General features: G+C 30.4%; 1 protein-coding gene across 3 annotated transcripts; it reads left to right on the top strand.

Annotated features, from left to right (window-relative positions):
* The first annotated feature begins 2,201 nt into the window (after positions 1-2,201).
* Positions 2,202-4,502, top strand: LOC145157138 (lactoylglutathione lyase family protein / glyoxalase I family protein). 3 transcript variants are annotated; one of them, XM_079076264.1, is made up of 9 exons: positions 2,202-2,290; positions 2,501-2,638; positions 2,922-2,983; positions 3,126-3,186; positions 3,277-3,356; positions 3,439-3,509; positions 3,589-3,678; positions 3,769-3,880; positions 4,344-4,502. In XM_079076264.1, exons 2-8 carry the CDS (start codon positions 2,537-2,539, stop codon positions 3,876-3,878), a joined length of 576 nt encoding a protein of 191 aa, XP_078932390.1. In that variant the 5' UTR covers positions 2,202-2,290; positions 2,501-2,536; the 3' UTR covers positions 3,879-3,880; positions 4,344-4,502. The 3 variants fall into 3 exon arrangements, with proteins under 3 accessions (XP_078932390.1, XP_078932380.1, XP_078932383.1); XM_079076254.1 differs by having other exon boundaries at positions 2,272-2,416; XM_079076257.1 differs by having other exon boundaries at positions 2,285-2,416; positions 4,333-4,502.
* Positions 4,503-26,099: the final 21,597 nt, after the last annotated feature.

Below are 26,099 nucleotides of genomic sequence, written 5' to 3'. Positions count from 1 at the left end.
TTAAGGTTTGTAACTTTGTTTTGTGCTATTTATGTGCAGATGAATTGGTGATCGGTCTTTCTCGTGAGCTTTCGCAATAGTAGATTCAGGTACTTACATAAATACTAAAACTTTTAAAACAAAGAATTGTTAAGCAAATCAATAGCAGTTTTACCTTTTTCCAGGTAAAAGATGACACCATACATACAAATGGGCCAGATGTTGTTAGATGTTGTTCAACATATGATTGATCATTTTGGTTGTTAGAATTCATACCACCTATATAATATTTACAAACTGTTAAAGGTAAAGTTTCAGCCTTTTTTTTTTTTTTTTTTTTTTTTTTTTTTTGTTAAGATCTCCCCACCACAGTTTTTCCTTGCATCAAATGGACCCATAACCGATTTTTAATTTATTTTTCCTAAAAAAAATGTTTTTCATGATACAATTTTGGTTGACCCGATATCTCTACCAAATCACGGTCCAACTGGTTAATCGGACCGAGTCGACCGGATTTAAAACATTGTTTTTAGACAAAATTACATAATTGGTCCTTGTGGTTGGCACAATTGACCAAATTCGGTCCTTATGACAAATTTTGTGCATAGATGGTCCTTGTGGTTTCAAAATCTTGCAAAGACGGTCCTTTTTGCTAACGGTGTTAACTTTTTTAGTTAAGTCCTTTGTAAAATGATACATTTGCCCTTCCTACCATAGGGACCATTTATGTACTTTGTTCCAGCCACAAAGATCATTTATGTAACGTCATATATTATTTATTATTATTTTTATTTAATTTATTTATATTATTATTATTTAGATTTTTTTTGACGTTTTGTTCGAATATATTTTTAAGGTTTTTTTTTGTATTTTTTATACACTTTTTGATATTTTGTTCGTATAATTTTTTCTAATTTTTTTATATATCTTTCGAATACGTTTATTAATATTTCTTTTGACTTTTTGTTTGAATAAATTCTTCTAATTTTTTTTGACTTTTTGTTCGAATATATTTTTTAATGTTTTTTTCTACATTTTGTTTGTTTGTCTTTATTAAAGATTTTTTGGTCACTGTAATCATAATTCCTACGTTAATTCACTTACAATCATATTTTTCTGTTTTTTGTTCTTTAATATAGATAAGGCTTTATAAATATTATTTTATAATTCAAATATATAACTATATAACACATATAAGGTTGTATAATTATTATTTTTGTAAAGCTTTTTATAAACATTTTTAATAAAAAAAATGTAAAATATTTTGTTAAACATGAATATGATTAATATAAATTAGGTACACATAGGCTAACCTAATACTGTCTTGTAGTCTCAACGAGAGCGTCCATGTCATTTCACATTGGACTTAACTTTAGTATTTTCGAGTTATTTAATTATTTTAGACATTTTGTTTTTGATTAGCCTATATGTTTCGATTAGCCTATTTATATTAATCATATTCACATTTAACAATGTTTTTTATATATTTAAAAAAATGCTTATAAAAAGCTTTACAAAAATAATAATTATACAACTGTGTTATATAGTTATATATTTGAATTAAAAAAATAATAATTATATAACCTTATATATATTAAAAGAACAAAAAAAAATAGGAAAATATGATTGTAAGTGAATTAAGTTATGAATTATGACTATAGTGACCATGAAATTTTTAACAAATATAAACAAACAAAATGCAAAAACACCATTAAAAATATATTTGAACAAAATTTCAAAAAAAGAATTGAAGAAATTATTCAAGCAAAAAGTCAAAAGAAATATTAATAAATGTATTCGAATAAAACGTAAAAAAAAAATTATATGAACAACATATCAAAAAATGCAAGCGATTTAAAAAAAACATCAATAATATATTCGAATAAAACGTCAAAAAAGTTCTAAATCATAGAAATATAAATAAATTACATAAAAAAATAATAAATAATAGACAAAGTTATATAAATGGTCCCTATGGCTGGAACAATTTACATAAATGGTCCTTATGACATGAAGGGCAAATGGGTCATTTCACAAGGGACTTAACTGAAAAAGTTAACACCGTTAGCCAAAAGGATCGTCTTTGCAAGATTTTGAAACTACAAGGACCATCTACGCACAAAATTTGTCGTAAGGACCAAAGTTGGTCAATTATGTCAACCATAAGGACCATTTATGTAATTTTTTCTTGTTTTTAAAAAACGATGCAAACCTTGTTTTTATGTATTCTGCAATCGCCGCAATCATTAGCATCGTAAATACTCTTCGCATTTTGGTTGCGTTTTCGTCTCTGGATTCCTAATTTCCCACAGTAAGCTTTCTTCTCCTTCTTATGGCGTCCACCAGTTTCTTATCTCGTTCACTCCGTTTCGCTGCTACAAAACCCTATCATTATGCATCTTCAATCCCCTCTATTTTAACTACTCCCCCTAAACAGGTTCTAAGGTTTTAAATCGCTAATTTCATCTAATTTTACTGTAATGGTGATTTCAATCTTCGTTTCTTCTGTTAATCGTTGCAGGTATCCTTTAATCGTTGTCGTTTGATATCATCGTCAATGGCTTCGGACTCGACTCAGAATGAATTGCCGTCAAATAATCCAGGGCTCCAAAGTACACCTCCTGATAAAGAAACTAATGGCTACTTCATGCAACAAACGGTACTCGATCAAATTGTTTTCTCTTGCGGATATTGAAACTTGACCTAGGGTATGAAGTATGGTATGAAGCCATGGAAAATATTCGTGATCATATAGTTTATTATGTGTTGATGATCCGTTTACTTGCTATATACAAGACTTGGCAATCAAAATATGTTTTGAATTGATTCAAAACCGATTTCAAGTGATTTATTGGAACTATATGAGCTCTAACATTTCGATTGACTAAAATACACAGTATTTATGTCAACCAAATTCTCATCAAATATGCTTACTTCTTCAGATGTATCGAATTAAAGATCCAAAAGCCAGTCTTGATTTCTACTCAAGAGTCCTGGGAATGTCGTAAGTCTTCTTGTTTCATCTACTCATTCCTCTCTGTGCCCTAATTCAAATCCCCAATTCTCTATTTCCATATACAAAAATCTGAGAATCATTAATTACATTACATTATCTTGGTGTTCATTGCCTCATTTCCTAATTGCAGATTACTCAAGAGACTGGATTTTCCAGATATGAAATTTAGCTTGTACTTTATGGGCTATGAGGTAAACACTAAACCCTACTAAATACTAATATCTTTTTATTTTTTTTACCCAAGTTTATAAATTATAATCATTTCATTATAATCTCTTAAGGATACATCATCTGCTCCAGAAGATCCAGTTGAGAGAACTGCATGGACATTTGGTCAAAAGGCCACCATTGAGCTCACACAGTATGCAATACCTTCATTCTTCTTCTTCTTTTTCTTCATTCACATTTCTTAATCTAATCATTTTTTTGTAAATCATTTATAGCAATTGGGGCACTGAAAAAGATCCTAACTTTAAAGCATATCATAATGGGAACTCAGAACCTCGAGGATTTGGTATAACATGAATTTCATTATTTTTATTTATTTATTTATTTTGTGGTTTGTGATCTTTTCATGCAATTTAAATGTTCAGGACATATTGGTATAACAGTTGATGATACATACAAAGCATGTGAGAGATTTGCACGTCTAAATGTTGAATTTGTCAAAAAGCCTGATGATGGTAAAAAAAAATGTATTTTTTTTTTAGTTTTGTTAAAAAAAATGTAATTTTGTATCAGCATAATTTGGTTGATTGGTGATTTTGTTGTAGGGAAAATGAAAGGAATTGCATTTATTAAAGATCCTGATGGCTATTGGATTGAGATATTTGACACAAAAACCATTGGAAGTGTAGCCAAGGCTACTGCTTCAAAAGACTAGAGGTAATTCATGACTTTAAAATTTTATTTTTTAGAGTAAATTACATTTTTGGTCCCTGAGTATAGCTGATTTGTGCAATTTTGGTCCCAAAAAGTTTTTTCTAGCGATTTTGATTCTATTCGAGGTTTTTATAATGTTTTTGTTTCTTATTTGAAGCATCCTACTGATTTTGGTCTTGTTCCAAGTAAAATGACTATATTACCCTTTATCTTATTTTTGTACAACTTTTTATATTTATATTTTTATTCTAAAACCAATCAGCCCACCCCAAATATAATAGTTGTAATAAAACATTAAAGTCGATAACAAATAATTATAAACAAAATCAGAAAAATGTAACGTTATAAAATTGCAAAAAATATTTTTGGGATCAAAATTGTTAAAATCAGCTAAAATTAGGGACTAAAAATGTTGTAACATAAAAAAGTTGGTTACAAAAAATGAAAAAGTCCAGTTTTTTTGCAGGAAATTTTTATGGAAAGCTTGGAATAATAGTGTCTTTAACACTTTGTGATCTCAAAATGTTGTAATAAAATGAGTAATTTGGTGCCGAATATATTTTGAGAGGAAACATGGTGAATGTACAAGTATTGGTACATGAGGTACAAGTGTTATTGGTTTGAATTTTGTGGGGTTCTTTAAATAACCAAATTATACAATCCATATCAGCTAACCCTTTTATTAAAAGGATCGGGTATGAATCACCACCGATCCGCTCCGTTTATAATCCGTCACATATAAATTTTAGAATTATATATTTATATTTTATTTTAATTCCAATCGAAAGTCGAAATATAAATGGCCAAAAACTAAACTGTTTTTACATAGGACTCGAAGACTCGACTTTTAGACTTACAACTTTCTACCAAGAATCATGATGTCATTTCATATATATTTCATCAAACAATCACCAATTTCATTTATAATACAATAAATTCATTTATCAACCAAAAGAAGTTTGCAATTGTTATTTTCTATTAATGCAATCGACAATCAAAAACCAATCAGAAGTTACTACAATAATGATTTTCATTCTATCAAAAGTCATTGGGTATGTAATCTGTTTTCTAAATCAATATATGTTTTATTTCATAAATATTATTTTTAAAATTTAAGTAATATGTGTTTGATTATTCGAAAGAATACGAGTTACGGGGCGGGTTTGGATATTTGTGAATTCGATGGATAAATGTATGAGTTTGATTATTCAAAACCATGCGGGTTACAGAGCAGGTTTGAATCGGATTTTAAAATTTGTTAAAAGGGTTTGAATCAAGGTCGATTCGTTCCAAACCCGCCCCATTGTCGGGTCTACTCAAAAGTTGTATTGTTGATTAAAAAAAAACATTATTTGTGAACATACATAAACAATTTTGCAATATGAATCAATTTTTTTTTCCTATTTAGTATATTTTTTTTGGTGGAGATTAAAAATTAGTGCATTTCGCATTGAAAAGTGCATTTTATAATGAAAATTTTCTAAATGTTTGACTATCTTGAAGAATCATTGAAAATTTAGGTTATTTTTAGCAACGTATTAGGAGAAATGATTATATTAGTCTTTCTTTTTATAAAAAAAAGTAGACATTGAAAAGGATCACATATTTGCTAATAGTAAGATCTAATTAGTGTCCAGAGATAAAATTATGGTTCTAAAAGACAAGTAAAGACGTGACATGACGCGAGACATGGTGTAACTGTCTCGAAAAACGTATAAAACGCGTTTGTTAAGTGTGACAACCAAATAACGTATCAAGGCGCGTGATTTTTGTTTTTGTTTCTTTTTTGTTTCTTGTTTTTTTTGTTTTTGATCGGGTATGAAACAATTGAGTTTTTGTTTACATTTTCATATTAAATGTTGATACACTTCTAAAACTTGATATATTTGATATAGTTCTATAATTATATGGTTTATCATTTTTTTTTAATGTATATAAAATTATCATGACTCGTCAAGGCTTGTCATGACTTGAGATTTGACATTCCCCCATGCTTTATACCATTTAGAACCTTAGATAAAAATACAACAAAATTAGTTGCATACAAATTCATGGTTAATTAAATCCATATTAAATTACTCTCACATTGAAATGTGGTGAAATGCCTGGATTAAATAATTTGGGGGTGTTTTTGGTTGATTTGCTAGATATGGTCGATTCTGATAAGAGTAATCGGGTAATACACCATTTTATTTAAATGCTTGGTTTATTTTGTTAAAATAATACAAGCTATTGATTTATGATGTTTGATAGTCAATTAAAACGTATTGATGGAATTTATTCATAAGATAATTTTAAAAAATGTTTTTATATTTTGTGTTTATTAACAATTAAGCTATATTTTTACTTTTTAAAACAAAATATCATCCTTTATACATTTGAGATTATTTTGATAAACAAGTCACCAATTGGTGAAAGCAAAATACAATGACTTTTTACAAAATAACGATAAAAAATTAAGTTTTTTTTTTTTTTTTTTTTTTTTTTTTCTAAAATTGACTATTTATATAGTAATATTTTAATATTAATTTATTATCTTATTAGTTTTTAGTGTAAACTACAATCTTATTGTATTATTTGCTTGTGACATATTATATTATCAAACTCTAATTGTTTATGTATAAGAGATGGTATTATTTATTATTATTTTTTTTGAACAACCACGTATATAAAAGATAAGACTAGCCATAGCTAAGAAAGGGTTTTTGATCCAATCGATCCACTTAGCCCTAGCTTTAAGATTTCTATTAACTAAACAAGAAAACGCTACATATACCATGGACCATCCGTTCCCTTTGAGGAGGTTTGTCGCCAAACACCAAAAATATAATATATTTGTATCATATAGTAAATAAATTTTTAAGTCATAAATAACAACTATCATACGGATATGAATAAATTATATAAAAATCAAAATATTCTATGATAAAACATTTAAAAAATGCTGTTATATAAAAAATAGGTGGATACTCGTATGTTGTATGTTACGTAGATATAAATTATGTAGTTATATTATTGATAAGTTATATGTTTTAAAATAATGTTATTAACTATGAAATAATAGCTCGTATGGTTAATCCTCAAAAGCCATACAAGAAAAGAGAGAGTTATTATAATTTTGAAAGTTAAAGAGGTGTAGTAGTTATAGTGACAAAAAAGGTGAATACAAATATACTGGAACAAACTTGATCTCAATGATATTTATACTACGGTTGCAGGAACAAAATTGTGTAATTTACAATTTAATGATTATAAATTATAATTATTATTATAGTTAACTAATTTAAAAGCGAAAACTTTGGTCATTTTAAATTTAGAATGTGTTTTTTCTTTAAAATACATTAATTATTTTTTCAAAGAGAAATTAAATATCCTCCTACCTTTTGTTCATACCAATCATCATGACATGTATCATATTAATATCCTAAAATATAATTAAATTTCATTAAATGTTATACATGTCACCATTTTATAGAATTCCATCAGCTGTGGAACTTTCCAACCGTGGAATACCTGTGGTTTCCACATTTTGCTGTCAATGTGAATCATATGCAGAAACATGTGACCACGTGCTTGTACAATGCCAGTTTGCAAAAACAGTTACACAATGGATATTTAAGTGGTGCAACACTCAATTGGCAAGCTTCCAAACAGTGCAGGAGGTATTGGAGTTTGCTTCAAACTGGGGCAATTGTCCGACAAAGAGGATGAGGCTGTTGGGTATTTGTTACGGTGTCTTTTGGAGCATATGGAAAGCAAGGAATGACCGATTATTCAACAACAACAAAGTACCGGCAACAAAGGTGGTAGATATCATAAAAGCAATCACGTTCTTATGGTTTAAACATAGGAAGGGTAATGAAAGTTTAAGATGGACAGATTGGAGCATAAGTCCTTTTATAAGTTTGTAATTGTTTCCTAATTATCTACTTATATTCCTTCGCTGACTAGCATTTTGCTGGGTCGCTTTATCAATATATTCATTTGCTAGTTCAAAAAAAAAAGGAGGATATATAAGAAGAAAAATTAGGAGGATATTTAATTTCTTTTTCAAAATCATGTCCAATTTTCAATTAATATTTAAGTACCATAAAGTCAAAACATAAAGTCAAAACATGGTTGAAACTTGCAATATTATCAAATAATTCTTTACTTGAAAGTTAAACAATCTTATAACGTGTAAGTTTTATTTATGTAAAAATATTTGTCAAACATAGTTATTAGCCTTTAAATGCTTTAAATATGTTAAATTATAAAAAATCCAAATGCTATAACTTCCAAAAAACTGTTATTACCCCTTTGACTCCAAATGCTAAAACTTCCAAAAAACTGTTAGAAATAGCTTTTGAATTAGGAGATTTATGTTACAGTAAAAGCAAAAAGATGTTATTATCAAGGAAATTTATTTCTTGAAGTTTTTTTACTTAAAAGTTAAAAATTCCAAAAAGTTTAAACAAGCCTTTCATATGCAGTTCGTTATTACCGACCATTTTTTAAAAAGTTAGTATGCTTTAAGATAGATGTTTATATAAAACAAATTAAAGTCCGAAAACAATTAATTTCATGAAAATATGTTGCCTTTAAATACGGTCGTTTTTTAACAACCGATAAAAAATGATACAAAGATGCAGGCAAATGGGCCTGCCAAGGATCTTTTCAAAGCATCGTCTAATTTTTGGACCACTTAAATGTTCTTATAAAAATATAAGATAATTTAGATAATTTAGATAGAATAATATTTTTATTTATGTAATATTGATATGACCACAATAAAAATGGATACCATCAAATCAGTTTCTTTCGATTACATTAAATGATAAATTATTCAATCAGTGCCACTAATGCTAAAAGTGTGGTGTTATTTTTTGGCTACCAAAATATAATATCATATATGCTTTACATAAGCTGTTGTTATTTTTGTCTTGTCTATAAATGGTCATTCTTGCCTATCCATTTCTTTTTTCTTTTTAATTAAAAAAATCTAACTAAAATAGAATAATAGGAATAGAGGAGCACAGAGAGAAAGAAATGATCGGCACATTGTCACCGTTGGCAATTCCGCCAGCAAGAAAATGAATTGAAAATGAATTGAAGGACTTGCCAAATAAATAGGAAAAGTGATATTTTCATTTAATAAATTGATTCATTTATTTGGAATGTATCTTTTACTCACTTTGTACGATAAAAATAAAGATGTTGTACCTCGTGTGGAAGAATCAATTTATTAAATGAAAATATTACTTTCTAATAATCATGCTCACAATATTAGTGATGTCACACCATACAATCTAAATATAAACCCTTTATTGTTTTCCTATTTAAAGATCGACAGTTACCAAAGGACTTCTAACCCAGCGGTATCAGGTGGTGTCCTCCTTCCTTGAGGTCGAGGGTTTAAGTCCCGTTGTGGACGTAGGTGAATTTAGGTGTTAGTTTAGGAGTAGATTATATATTATATTTGCCGGTTTTTTTTAAAAAAAATCGACAGTTGCTCTCCAAAAAAATGTTACTTGATCCCAAATGAATACTAACAGAGTTTATATATATATATATATATATATATATATATATATATATATATATATATATATATATATATATATATATATATATATATATATATATATATATATATATATATATATAGGGTTGAGATCGGTTAAAAACACATAGTTTCCCGAGAACCTAAGAACTAAAGGTGGAGCGTTGGATCAAAATCAAATCATTAAGGGCATGATCGTCATCATTACAATCCCACTTAATTTTTTGTATTATTGTAAATATTAATAAAAAGCTCTCAAATTAACATTATAAAACAAAATTTTGGATTTTTTTATAAAAAAAAAATAATTTTCTTTTTTTCTTTTTTTTTAACTGTAGATTTTTATAACTTTTTTGGAAAGCATAAATTTTTAAAAAAATTTGAATTTTTTTTAAAAACTGCAATTTTTTTGAAAAAAAACCATATTTAAAAAAACTGCAATTTTTTTAATAAAACAATAATTTTTTAAAAAAACTGTAATTTTTTCAAAAAAACTGCATTTTTATTTCTAAAATACTGCAATTTTTTTTAAAAAAAGTGCAACTTTTTAAAAAAAAACTGTGATTTTTTTTAATAAAGCTGCATTTTTTAAAAAAAAATATAAATTTTTAAAAATCAGTAAATTTATATAAAAAAACTAGAAAATTTTAAAAAAAAACCCTAATTTTTTTAACAAAAAAAAATCAACATTTTAGGTGCATATATTCATATTTTTTTCAAATGAATATATACATATTTCTTATACTATAATATTCGTAAGTAAATAATAAAAAATCTCATTTTTATTAATCAATCTATAAACATAATAGTATAAATATTTTATTCGATACAAAATAAAATATAAAAAATAAAAAATGCTACGAAGATTCACAATGTTATCATTTCGTCATATCAAGATTTTCATATTTTCTTCAATTTATCACTTTTCACCTCTTCAATATTTTCCACAAATTCTTCAAAATCTACAAGAAAATTAAAAAAAATGATTAATGCAAGAACACTCACAAAAATGCATATGCATATATCATATAAGATTTACATGTGATTCATATGTGAATTACATGTGATTTACATGTGAATCACATGTAATTCATATGTAAGTTACATGTTATTTACATGTGAATCACATGTAATTCTTATGTGATTCACTTGTGATCTACATGTGAATCACATGTAATTCATATGTGAATCACTTGTGATTCATATGTAACTCATATGAGATTCACTTGTGATTTACATGTGAATTACATGTGATTTTATATGTGAATTACATGTGATTCATATGTGAATCACTTGTGATTTACATGTGAATCACTTGTGATTTATATGTGATTCACTTGTGATTTATATGTGAATCACTTGTGATTCAAATGTGAATCACTTGTGAGTCACATGTGAATCACTTGTGATTCACATGTGAATCACTTGTGATTTACATGTGAATTACATGTTATTTACATGTGAATCACATGTAAGTCATATGTGATTCACTTATGATTTACATGTGAATCACATATGATCCATATTTGAATTACATGTTATTTTTTTCTATAACGATATGAGATTTGCTGAATTCCAAAACACAAATTTAAAAATAGAATACTAAAGAAGCAGATGGTGATTATTAGTGCACTATATAATTAGTTTATGTCCAAAAAATAATATAAATATTAGAATGTTTGTAAAGATTCTTTATATCCAAATTATTAGTTGAAAAACTAAAAAACTATATAAGTACCCAAAATATTCAAGAACCTCAGCAACCTGATCAGCTAAGTCATCAACAGATAACAATGGATCATTATATGACATTGCTGCAGCTCCCAACTACAAAAGCTCTTAAAGATGTATAAAATAAGATAGGAATACGAATTGTTTTACTATTGAATTGTTTATATATTTAAAAAAGAATAATAAAAAATAAAAATGAAGTTTTGATTGCTGACCTCATGGCCGGGAGCGCTAATATGGTAAATGCAGAAATTATGAATCAGTAAAGAAAATGCTTCAGGGCATAAGAAAAGACCTTGGAAGCATGACATATCTGTTCAAACATGCAAACAAATAAGCAATATTTCATTTATTTTCAACAAATTTTGTTGATTAACGAATGAAAAACAGAATCACTTACAATTTAAAGCTAAATCAGGATATGTAATAAGAACTGGCTTCTCTTGATCTCGATATATGGCAACAGAAACAAATCCACTGGAAGTTTTTACAAGGTGTTCCTGGAAATGAAATTATTAATTTGTGTAACAATGAGAACATGAATTTAAGATATAGATTCAATTCAAATTAGTACACAATGAATAACATGAATCCCCTTTCAAAGAAAACGATGGATTCATGGAATCACATATTACCTCAAATGGTTAAGGACAACATAGTAGTTGAGTTTCTCCATTGGTGTCAATACCTCAATATGCTGCAACCATAACCATTTCAAACATTTACAGGATATCTCTTTTTACTAAGTTTCAATGATTTAGGATCCTTTTCGTTTAACTCAATCAATCCAGATAGCTATTATGACTTTCTTTTTTACTTAATCTTAATATGGACACAATGTATTAATAAGTTAAGTAAAAGAACCACGATTAATGTATCAAGACACTAACATTTAACATATTTGATGAATATCATGAAGATTTATCCAGTCATATAGCACTATAAAAAAACAATAACTCAAATTCCAGCCACTTTAGGTAGAATGATATAGTTAGTACCTGTGTTATGATTTTATTGGCAACGAGTTCATCGACATTTCCGATGTTGACTTGGACAAAAACCTAAATTGGAATTGGTTTATCATTCATGAAGTCAAAGTGAAGTTAACATGTGATATTTCTCATTGAGGCATTTCATCGAACATGTTGAGTGCAAACAAATATCTATATTTTTCAATAACACATGTGTCTATTTTTATACCTACAATCAACACAATGATTTAACTCTTTATAAAAACATATTGACTAAACAGGTTCAACTTAATGATTAGGCAAAAAAAATTCATACAGGTCAAACAAAGGTCAGGAGTCCACAATAGAAACAAATGATACCTAAATTTTGATCGACAAGGGATCATCTTCTTCGTTCAGGTCTTCAATCCACAGTGGAGGCCGAGATGAAGTCGGCGATTACAGTGTACTCTGAGGAACGAATTGATGGAGGATAAAACGATTCAAAATCTTCACTAGAGTTTTTTATATGAAGAACGTGAGATCAAGGAGTTCAGCAACAATGAAACTTCGATCGTTGGGGGATTTCAGATTTCATATAGATTCATGATCGATGATGATAGTTTGATCGATTGGGATCTGGAAATCGACGATAAATCACGTTCGTCGTTTATCTTCACCGTATTCGTGTGAGTAGAAGCAATTTCATAATCGAAAACATGGAATTTGATGAAGGATTAGAGGCAATTCGACGGAGGTGAGTCGTCGGAGGATGGATCGTAGGTTTGAGCGAGAGAGGAAAATGGGGAGGAGAGAGAGAGAGAGAGATGAAAATTTATATTATCAGATATTAGATTTAAGAAATCATTTAATTATACTTTTATTCCTATAATACCCCTGACTGAATTAATTAAGATACCCTTCCTTCTTTTTTTGTCTACTTATTTACAAAAACGCCACCTTACATCTCGACCCTTCATTTTTTTGATTCAACGTTCCACCTTTAGTTCTCGGGAAACTTTGAGTTCTCAAATGATCATTCCTCTATATATATATATATATATATATATATATATATATATATATATATATATATATATATATATATATCGTTCAATCGAGAATATTTCTTACTCCGAAAACATTCGAGAATAAATTTGAACCACACAATTTTCTTAAATTAAAATCATCTAATAATATTAATTTAAATAAAAAATAAGTAAAAACAAAATTAAAACTCCCACTAACCAACACCGCTCACCACCACCACCACCACCACCCGTCACCGCCACCCATCTTCACCACCCCCACCCACCACCATCACCACAACCCGTCACCACCACCACCACCCACTGTCACCAACCAACCACCACCACCACCCACCTCCACCACCTATCACTACCATCCAACCACCACCCATTATTATGACCACCACCTGCCATTACCACCAACCACCACCTATCACCACCACCCGCCACCACTACCCATCACCACCACTCGCCACCGCCACCTATCATTACCACTACCCACCACTACCACCCGCCACGACCACCCCCACCCACCATCTGCCAAGACTACTACTACCTACCACCATCACCACCGACCACCACCACCTACCTCCACCACCCATCACCACCACCACCCACCCACCCACCCACCACCACCCGTCTCCTTCACCCATCACCACCACCCACCACCCCAACTACCACTCACCACCCTACATGTCACCACCACCACCCTTCACCACCACCACTACCTACAACCTACCACCACCAAACATCACCACACGCCATAACTGATGGGTTTTGAGCATAACAAACAAAAACTTATGTGTGCATGCAACCCTAATTGAAGATCTATATTTTCTCTAATTAAACATACAAAATTTGAACATCAAATTGGAAACCCTAATTCTACTAGTATATTTTCGAAATCATTACTAGGGTTAAGAAAAACACACCTTAAATGTTATATAGAAATAACAATGCAAATCCTTGGTGTTGTTGAAGCTTTGAGAGCAAGCACCACAAGTGTCGTGCCTCTAATGGTTCACACCCAAACCCTAGCAACCAAGGAGCTTGAAGAGAGAGAGGAGAGAGAGGTAGAATTCGGGCCCTAGCTTCTCTAAGAATTCTTGGACAAAAATATGAGGCTTAGGGGCCTTTATATAGTGTACGCAGAAACCCTAGATAAGTCCCAAAACAATAAAATAACATTATCTTACTTTTGGTATTTATCTGGTTTCCTAATTATCCTCCAAGGATAATTCTGGATATTCTAGATATTCTAGATCCTCTGGAACCATGGAAAAACGTCCAAGGCTCTAGGATGGTTATAGAATGCCTCTTGTTCAACTATTGAACAATTGCACTTTAGCCACTACACTTTTAATTAATTCCTTTAATCCCAAAAATTAATTCCAATTAATTTCTGATTAAATATTAATTAAATATTGCTATTTCTAATTAATATATTAACAAATCATTTATTCCAATTTATTAATCAAATAATAAATTCAACCTCTCTCTCCAAAGGTCATCCTATCTAGTTGCTAGTTTTGAGAGCAACCCAAAAAGGACTGTGTTACTATCAATTCAAGTATATACCAATTATAGTTATGAGCTTAGATACCTAATCCAACAATCTCCCACTTGGATAAGTCTAATAACTATAATTGCCGGTATTACTTCCAAAACTGATTATCAAATTGTAGCTCTCAAAAGCTATTGTCGAACTCTGACCCAGTCAGTTACGTGTCATAAGATAAATGATCAAATATTCCTTTGTTCTACAAGATATCGTATAGACATGAGACATGGATTATAATCAATCTCATTGTCCAAGTTTTTGTTTCCCGATTTCTGATTTATGACGACTGAAATCAGACTACCAATTGAACACATCAATTCAGTCCAGGCTTGGCCAAGCGCTTTAGATGTTGACATCAAATCATCGAGGAGTCCATAGATATCGCTTTTATCGTTAGGGAAAAAGGAACGGATAAACTTCGACTCATATGCTTGCACTATTTACTCATCAAATCATGCACAACAATATATTTTATAACATCAAGTTACTGATGCGTTTACGCATTATCAATGAAGAACTGACTCGTAAACAACAACTCATATATCTCCGTTTCAAGAATATAAGATATTATCGTATCAAAATTACTCTTGATAAAATCCATGAAGTAATTCTCTGAGCGTGGGTTTATCCAATACTCAAAATCCCCATTTTCTAAGTACCCTGGAATGTTGCAGCAAACCATTGCTATGTCTAAACCCTTAGACAATCTATAATCCAATTCATGACAGTCTTAATTCGCTACATACTTTCAAAAGTACGATCGACTGTGGATTTTTGAATAATCCAATTATTCGGGAAGTAAAACATGCAAAGTGAAACACAATAATAACCTGATTAACTATGGTCTCAAAACTATTAAATATAAATAAAACTCTTATTATTTAATCACCATATTAATTAGACTTTATTCATTGTATAATGTTTCGAGTAATCAACTAAACACTTGAATTAAACATCAGTCATGTCATTTTATAAACATGCATACTATGTTTCTCTATGGTCCTTCCTTTGTGAACAGATCGATTGGACACTATTCCAATGATGCTTATTTCACAATTCCAAATTCTTGTCACTACTAAAAGTGTTAGAATTCCAACTTTACATGCAATATCCTTGTGATGTCGAGACTCCAAAGTCACAGAGACTTTGCCAACGATATTACAAAATGTTCCATTGAAACTTTGTTACTTAAAACATTTCTATGATAACGAAGTCTCAAATTCTAGATACACTCCTTGAACATCTTCCTTCCATTAAATTTCCTAACTCACATGTAGATTTTATCATCAACTTCTAGTATGGAAACATTTCCATATTCCCATATGACTATCAATTTTGATCAAGAATCATCCCAATCTAAAACATGTCACTATGGTCCTTCCAACCAATACTATACTTCCAACTGTCCACAAGCAAACTATCCTGTGGTATAACCTCATAATGTCCTTGACAGTTGTTCAATAACTTTAGTCACATCCATTTCTAGTTCTTTTTCCCTTTCAATGCCCAAGGCATTTGAAAAAATCAGAACATGTGAATATTATAGCACATGTAATCGTTCCTATATCCAAAGCATATACGACTCGATCCATTATGTCTTACATAAAGACATGATATCTGCTCAGTCTCTTGCTATAATATTTCCATATGTTGAATTTCATATGTTGAACCAATTCAGCACGATATTCATATATGTCCAAGACTAAGTTCCATTAAAATCCTTCAATCTAAACTTTTAGATTTGAAACGAAGTATGAGTGCCCTCTCCCTTAAGCCTTTACTATAGCGAAACAATTTCCAAACTTTGCATCTTCCAAATTTGTAAACTTTGTTTCCTACAAACAGTACTGCCAACTTGCAACACTTAGCATAACAATTATGCTCCCACAAGCTTTGACATGTATTCAGAAATCAACCGGACTTCTAGAAATCAATACTCTTGACTTTCTTACTAAAGTATAGATTTCTGATACGCGATTCTTCGACAAGTCTCTATCTAGACTTCTCAAGCTTATAACCTTCATCAGATAGCATATATATATATATATATATATATATATATATATATATATATATATATGTGTGTGTGTGTGTGTGTGTGTGTGTGTTTAAACCCTTTCAGAACATATAGCTATATGCCATGAAAGTTCAAACAATTCCTTGCCATTTCTCATAATTCGAACTATAAAAAGGGATGTTGTAACCATATTGCGAATTTGAGAATGCAATTATCACAACCACTAACCATGATGATATTTATGAAATCTTTAAAATCTACTAGCGAAAGTGTTTCCTCATAATCATTTTCATGAATTAGAGCGAAAACTTTGCCACCTAGATTTTATGGTGTATACGTTCCCATCCATGTGAATCCATCATTTCCAACCTACAATCATAAGACAAGGTTTATGACAAATTCAAATTCTAATTTAGCTTTCATGGACTTGTTCTTAATTTCTTTCCCTCTGGTAGCACAAGGGTCTACCAGCGCTTCCATGTTGTTTAAGCAACTCACCCCTATTGACCAATGTACTATCACTGACCAACCTGCTCTGCCTTTTTGCAGTCAAATGAGAACCATATAACTCATAAGCATTGCCAACTCAACTGGAAGGTGCACATAAACAAGAATATGTCAACTTAACACGATAGTTTTTCAACCTCAGGTCATGTGCTAGTGATAAGTAAAAGGTTTATTCTTGATTGACTCCTGAAACTCTTCAAGAACATTAAGACTCCCACTGACTTCTTGAGATATAAGTTTCTCTCTCAAGGAACATTCCTTGATGAGCAAAAACAAATATTCAAAAGTCAGTGTGGATTCTCGACAAGAAACACTTCATGGAATTGGCCTTAGTTCATCATTTGTTTTAACCAAAACATCACAACTTCTAATTCCAATGTTCTAGAGTAAGAATACATTATCACTCCACATTTCATGAGGTGTTTGAAACAAGCTTCTGAAATATCTTGTATGTCCAAGAGTCATTATATAATGATATTGCTAATAACATATGATCCTATAGGGTCACACTAACAACAACTTGGTGAAAATATATTATTTATAAGAATTTGATTCTTGATAAATAAATATATATCTTGTAATTAATTAGAAATTATTTATTTCATGAAAATATTAATTTTCAATGTTAAGTATCAAAATATATCATAAGGTATTGTTTATTATGTCATGTACATCTTTTTGGACCAAAATGTGTTTTTCTCTTATATGGATTTATATGTTTTATAAGTTATAAAAATTAGAAGAGTTTTTATAGAAAAACTAGCTTCTTCTTTTTATAAAATATTCAAGGAGACAATAAAGGGAAAAGAAGACATGATTGCATTTATTTAATCATAAAGCCATGCTCTTACACTTGTAGCCTTTTGTTGCTAGATGCATGGTGTATTGAAGCATCAAGACTCAATGGGTAAGGAGTTGGATTAAGATGATTAAAAGGCTTGCATGTATTTCCTCTTTTACTAGCTAAAAGCCACGAAATTTTCGACTTCCTATCTCCATATTCTCTCTAGTTTTTGTCTCTTAAAGTGTTAAGAACATAAAAATGAAGATGATACTTGAATACTATCTTTGAAGACAAACTAGTTTCTTTGTCTTAAGAGCTTAAAAGATTCTTTTATTACAAGAAGAAGACTAGCATCTTATCAAGTTGATTTATTGTTGGTGGATATCTCTAGAGAACTTTTACCTTGATGTTTCATGCCATACTTCATCAACTTCCAATCTCCCATGAGAATCAAAGTCTTCAAAGGTTGTAACACTTTTATTTCTATGGTTGTTTTTTTTATCTTTCTAAGTCTTGCAAAAGATCCTTGGTGGGTAAAATAGTTTTAGTTTTATTCAACAATTTTAAAGCTTCCGTTGCCGTTTTTACCATTTGTAAAACATGATTTTTGAATAAAAACCCAACAGCTTCAAGATACGATTTGTAGTTACTAGAGTATGACTCTAAAATTTTAATTGGATACAAAGTATGACTCATCTCTTGATTGAACTATTTCAACAATATCTGATTCCTCTTCTTAGTCATACAATTTCCCTAAGATGTTCTTCGAGGATCAATTGAGATATAGTTCCACAACCATTTAAGATGATCATAAAACATGATACTAAAGTACTCTCTTTTCCTTTCAGATTGGAGAAACTTTAATCTTTTCTACCTTATAGATTCTTCATATTCATTCTACTACTCTTTGAACTTTTCAAAGTATCAGAATTGTGCTTAATCTTATAAACACAACCATGTTTACTGAAACATCAATAAATCATGACGAATATACTTATCGTCCTTTGTGGTGGATCTAATAAGTCCATATCAATATGTACTAGGTCCATTTGTCATTCACTTTGACTCACATAAAAATCTGATCAATGAATTAGTCATAATCTTCCAACAATCAAGATTGTCATACATCACACAATTCAAATTGTATGACTCCAAGTTTCTATCCAATTGAAACTTGGGTGATGAAAATTCCTTTTCACTTGGTTAATTTTGAAAATACCACAAGTGATATAACAAGAATCAAATCCCAATTAACATTGCTAATAATAGAAATGTAGCCACCAATTTTCATAAATTCCATTGCAAGGAAATATAAACTAGATAAATAAAAAAAATCACTTTTATTGATAATAAGCGGAAAATTTTTGTCCTTACAAGGCAAAAATATGAAAACAATGTTTCTAGACATTTCCTAAGCAATCTATTAAATTATCATAACTTCCAGGTAGTAGCTTCCAAAATCTGATCGTCGAGCCATGCGATCGAAATCCATATCTCACGATCAGATTCAACTCACTCTTCTTAAGCTTCCTTCTTCCTCTTGGATCCTGCAATGCCATCAAAAGGTGATCATCACATCATGTATTAAGAATCTATGAATAGGAACTCATTAAGATAATGGAGGTATATAGTGGATCTACCTGAAGTAGAGTCACACAACTTGACTTTACCATCCCTAAGATCTTTCAGGTAGTCTGGGCAGCTTCGCAACTAATGTCCCTTCAATTGGCAATAGAAACATATGGACCTTTTTGGATAAGCACATGGAACTATCTCAGATATGATCAAATGGTTTGACCTTGGCCGATCCCTTTCCATTGGGAAGAGAAACCTTTTCCGAACTACCACTGTTGCCATTGTCAATGTCCATGGAAATATTGGAGACAGATCCTTCAAACACTTTTGCTTGACTTGTGCTCTTAAGCATTTCTGCTTCAACAACAATCAACATATGTGTCAGATCAATTAGGGTCACGTCGTGGTCGCTCATAAATAGTCCTTAATGAACTGACTATATGACTCAGGAAGCGAAAGTAGAACCAAGTCAATGACTAGCTCCCTTGGGAAAAAGACACCCAACATATCCAATCTGTCAATGTACGATTTCATTTCCAGAACATGCATACACACAGACTTTCCATCTTGATGTTTACATGCCAACAGGGCTTGAGTAATTTCGTATTTTTCAACTTGAAGAAAGCATGACTTAGGGAGAGTCACTGGAGGAGGAGGAGGAGGAAGAGTTGAACAAGCATGACTTCCAGTTCCACCATTGCTTGAAGAATGGAACATAGTTTCACCTTGATCAGAATGTGGAAGATCATCTTCAGAAAGAAGAGGAAAACCACTTCCCAAAGAACGAGGAAGACCATTGTTGTCTGAACTTGACATCTATAATAGGAGAAAAGAGAACTCAAGTTAGTTGATTTTAACCCTTAATTATTAACCCATTAATTTAAATTAAGGCTAGGATCCATATTTTCGATTCGAACTTTGAAAAGGGATGCCGTAATCAAATTCGAATATATTTTAGGTAGGTAAAGAATTTTCCAATTTCAATCTCATGAAACTCCTAGATATTTTGAGATTCATTGAATCTAATCAATGGAATGTTTAATCTCGATTATGCTCTCACTTTTGTGACTGGGATGCCGAGGATCACAAACAAGATGTGAATAGCCATGCAAATTAGCTTGGTACTCTCGATCTTATTTATCATCTCCTTTTAATGTACCGGTTACCCACACTCGCTCCATTAATCAACGATAATTTTCGAGACACCCATTACCATCTTTATTAGTCCTACATTACTGTGTCGGTTAACCACACACGCTCCAGTAACGACTTATAAAGTGTAATGTGCAATTTCATGGATTAGCATCAAATTCATATTTTTTCTAAAGTAACTAAGAGTGAGATTTTAGAAATAGTTTAGTTACTTTTTACGATTTTACTTTTAATGAGGTTATGTCCTATCAAACCCGTTCGACTAACGACCCTCCACCATACAAGAGAGCGGTGGGTAAGAATGGATACCCAATGACCGTCATTTTACATGCCGCTTCCTTAAATTTCCCTTGTAGTATGAATTCGTGAATGAGGCGTACTAGCGGTTCAACTGACTATTCTTATACATATAATATATATTAAACCTTTAATTATATACATAGTATAAGGTGTATTTAAAAAAAATTTAAAATTCCAAAGGTTCAATCTTTTAATAAATTAAACTTTAAATTTAATTAAATTTAAACCATTTTGTGGATTTATTGATTATCTTTTAATTAATCATTTAATTAAATTAATAATAAGAATCATAAGGATATATTTTAAACTTTTCAAAATACTAGGGTTTTTAAATCTTAAATTTCGAAATAAAAAAAATAATTTAAATTTAAAATTTAAAAAAATGATTTAATAATTATCTTTTAATTAAACACTTAATTAATTTATTAAATCAACTGAGGATTATCCAATTTAATTAATCAAGATAATTTGATATTAATCCTCTCCCCCTATATTTCAAAAATCATGGAACGGATAAAACAAATTTTATAATTATCAAATTAATCAAATAAACAGATAATTACCAAAAATAAGATAACCCTACCAAAACCCTAATTTTCGAAAAATGCTTATCTTGGGGAGGAAGACGAGGATTTCAATCATTGTCATTTCGAAATTCTTGAGGGTTAAGGAAACCCTAATTTCGAAAAATATAGGGCAAGGGAAAGGGTTAATACCCTTTCCTATTTTTCGAAACTTAGGGCTTAAGGAAACCCTAAATTCGAAAATCCCTTAGTCCAAGAGGATTAAATGGCCATAAACCGTAATTGATCAAATTCAACAATTGTAATCAATTCAATAGAAAACAAGTCGAGGCTCTGATACTACTGATGAGTTTTGAGCATAATAAACAAAAACCTATGTGTGCATGCAACCCTATTTGAAGATCTATGTTTTCTCTAATTGAACATACAAAATTTGAACATCAATTGGGAAACCCTAATTCTACTAATATATTTTCGAAATCATTACTAGGGTTAAGAAAAACACACCTTAATTGTTATATAGCAATAACAATGCAAATCCTTGGTGTTGTTGAAGCTTTGAGAGCAAACACCACAAGTGTCGTGCCTCTAATGGTTCACACCCAAACCCTAACGACAAAAGAGCTTGAAGAGAGAGAGGAGAGAGGTAGAATTTCGGACCTAGATTCTTTAAGAATGCTTGGACTAAAATATGAGGCTTAGGGGCCTTTATATAGTGTACACAGAAACCCTAGATAAGTCCCAAAACAATAAAATAACATTATCTTACTTTTGATATTTATCTAGTTTCCTAATTATCCTCCAAGGATAATTCTGGATATTCTAGATATTCTAGATCCTCTAGAACCATGGAAAAATGTCCAAGGCTCCAGGATAGTTCTATAATGCCTCTATTTTAACTAATGCACTTTAACCGCTGGATTTTTAATTAATTCCTTTAATCCTAAAAATTAATTCCAATTCGATTTTGATTAAATATTAATTAAATATTGCTATTTCTAATTAATATAGTATTCTCATAATATATTAACAATTCATTTATTCCAATTTATTAATCAAATAATAAATTCAACCTCTCTCTCTAAAGGTCATCATGTCTAGTTGCTAGTTTTGACGGCAACCCAAGAGGACTGTGCTACCATCAATTCAAGTATATACCAATTATAGTTATGGCTTAGACACCTAATCCAACAATAACCACCCATCACCACCATCCTTGATCATAAACCCATCAACATCACTACCATCGAACCACCCACCAACCCACTAGCCCACCTGTCACCCCCACCACCACCTATCACTAACCACCACCCACAACCAAGACAAACCAACTATCACCCATGACCATCATCACCCATCAGCACCTACCAACCACCACTACCACCCAACACCACCACCGTCCACTACCTCCACCACCACCACCCCACCTGTCACCCCCACAACCACCACCCACAACCACTACTCACAACCACCACAAACCAACTATCTCCCACGACCCCCATCACCAACCACCCACCACCACTACCACCACCCGTCACCACCGCCCTCCCCCACCTCCACCACCACTACCCACCATACGCCAACACCCATATCCACCATACCACCACCACCCATTACCTATAACCATATATGATTAAATGTATATAATCACATAAATCATGTATGATTATATGCATTTAATCACATAAATCACATGTGATTAGATACATATAATCACATGTGATTAAATGTATCTAATCATATATGATTTATAGAAACAAGATTCTTTTTCATGTTTTCCATTCAATAATTTTTCTCATGTATTTATTCATATATGATTATATGTATTTAATAACATATGATTAATGTGGACAAAGATTTTTTTTTTAATTTTTTATTCAGTGGTCGTTCTCTTGTATATAATCACATGTCATTATATGTATCTAATCACATATGATTTATATATAAAAAAATTTTCGACCATGTAAATCATATGTGATTAGATACATATAATCACATGTTATTAGTTGTATTTAATCACATATGATTAAAGTTGAAAAAAAAACAATTATTGAATCGATAACGCGATAATGAATCTTGTGTACTTAAATCATATGTGATTAGATACATATAATCACATTTGATTATATGTATTTAATCAAATATGATTTATGTGGATAATATTTATTTTTGCGGTTTCGATTTAATAATTGGTCTCGTGTATTTAATAACATGTGATCATATGTATATAATCATATATGATTTTAGGTGTACAAGATTCATTTTTGCGTTCTCGATTCAATAGTTTTGCTCATGTATTTAATCACATGCGATTATACATAAAAACATATGTGATTAAATACACGAGAACAACTATTGAATCGAGAAAGCAAAAATGAATTGTGTCCACATAAATCACATTCGATTAGATTCATATAATTAGATGTGATTAGATGTATTTAATCACATACGATTAATATGGATAAATATTTGTTTTCGTGTTTTTGATTCAATATTTTGTTGTCGTGTATATAATCACATGTGATTATATGTAATTAATTACATATCATTTATATGCACAATATCCATTTTTGTCCATATAAATCATATTTGATTAGAAGGCTTAGAGTTAAAGAATTGGAACCCACATGTTGAACTTTATGCATTCTCGTCGAAGTCTTTTTTCAACCGATATTTAAATTTTTGCAGATTGTTCATATACTATAAAGTAAATATTATCTAGAAAGACTATTTTGTAACTTCAACAAAACATCAGTGAAATGAAATATTGGTCTTGTATATTTTTCTTTTGTTGTTGTTAGTCATGACTACATGAAATGAAGCCAAGGCGCAACTGCTTTGGTGGAATTCCTTTTAGATTAAAAGGCCTTAAAGATCAGGTATCAGTTGGTCTTCTTGTACATTAGGTGATGTTAGATGGTTTGATTTAGGAAAAAATCTACAATGCTTGCATAATTCATCAGTATGCAAAAAAGAACGAATCTCATTTTTTTCCTAGCTCCGGCAACATGAGAACCTCGTAGTCGTGTAAGTATTCAGAAATCATTCCCTCGCTTCTCAAGATATAACTAATCTATATATAAAAAAAAACAAAAAACAGAAATGTCATTCGAATTTCCATATTTTCTTACAAAACGATGTCAGTTTTTAAAGAACATTTTCATTTGTTAAGTTAATTGCCAATAAATTTCAAATTATAAAGGTTAATATATATATAAAAAAATATACATTATAAATATGTAGAGAGAACATGAACGTTCATCACTATCATCGGTAAGGTAGAATACCAACAAATTTGGAATTTACAAGACAGTTTTCAAAAATTGTGAGAAAATAACCCAAACCCATTTAAGGAAACATTAAAATATCAAACCGGTTCATGTTTTAATTTCAGTTACAAAATGTGACGCATTTAAGGTTCATGTTTACAAATATACCAACATACAATTAATATATATATATATATATATATATATATATATATATATATATATATATATATATATATATATATATATATATATATATATATATGTTTAGGTTATTCTATTCTAACTAATTATTGTGCGGACGCATGGACAATGTTATTTTTTTAGAATGATAAAGAAAATATGTTGTTTGATAATATAAATACGTTCAATCTTACATAACTATTGTCATTAACACATCACTAATTAAATCGTCTATAAGGTTATTATACACTTATTATTATTATTCTCATTTCTGTCAGAATGTTTATTTAGTCGTATTCTGTCAGAATGAAAATGAGTGAAAAAATATGTGTGAGAACAAAAATAAATAATAATTAGCGAGAATGCATGAAAATGACGATATTTTTGTAAGGTTGAACGTATTCGCATTGCTTAACAACTTATTCTGTTACTAATTCTCATAGAATAACATTGTCCACACATCCGCACAATAATTAGTTAGAATAGTTGAACCTAACTCTCTATCTCTCTCTCTCTCTCTCTCTCTCTATATATATATATATATATATATATATATATATATATATATATATATATATATATATATAGAGAGAGAGAGAGAGAGAGAGAGAGAAAGGGAGAGAGATAGAGAGAGAACCTTGTAGAAGATAGAGCATAAGAGATATGGGTCTTGCAGGGCTTTGTCAGAGCTGATGCAACCATTGTTTATGTCTAGTTTGAGGCCTTGGATTTAAAAACACAACTTTCGCACTGTTTGTTGTATAAGAAAGAGAGAGAGAGAGAGAGAGAGAGAGAGAGAGAGAGAGAGAGAGAGAGAGAGAGAGAGAGAGAGTGGCAAAAAATGAAATAAAATGATCAATTGAAGAACATGAAAAAGTGATAACAAAGCTGAAGGATTCGCAAGCTTTAGAGCTGATGCAACCATTGTTTATGTCTACCGTGAAGCCTTATGTGTTTGGATCAGCTCTAGCGTTTAACAAAGCTGAAGGATCCGCAAGATGAAGAAGTGATAACTTTGGGAAGTTGATTGACATCGCAAGTAGGGTTTCGTCACTGAAGAATCCAATGTATTTAGGATCAAACATACCAGCTATAAAAA

This window comes from Lactuca virosa, chromosome 1, assembly GCF_052849685.1.
Source record: "Lactuca virosa cultivar CGN04683 chromosome 1, Lactuca_virosa_CGN04683_v6, whole genome shotgun sequence".
Taxonomy (NCBI): domain Eukaryota; kingdom Viridiplantae; phylum Streptophyta; class Magnoliopsida; order Asterales; family Asteraceae; genus Lactuca; species Lactuca virosa.
The sequence above is the reverse complement of the archived record's forward strand: the minus strand, read 5'-3'. Positions and strand labels throughout refer to the sequence as shown.

Excerpts from the sequence above, each read along its gene's own strand:
- LOC145157138 (XM_079076254.1), top strand. The coding sequence starts at position 2,312 with ATGGCGTCCACCAGTTTCTTATCTCGTTCACTCCGTTTCGCTGCTACA. Across the intron at positions 2,417-2,500 it reads TAACTACTCCCCCTAAACAG|GTATCCTTTAATCGTTGTCG; the intron begins GTTCTAAGGTTT and ends TAATCGTTGCAG. Across the intron at positions 3,357-3,438 it reads GCCACCATTGAGCTCACACA|CAATTGGGGCACTGAAAAAG; the intron begins GTATGCAATACC and ends AATCATTTATAG.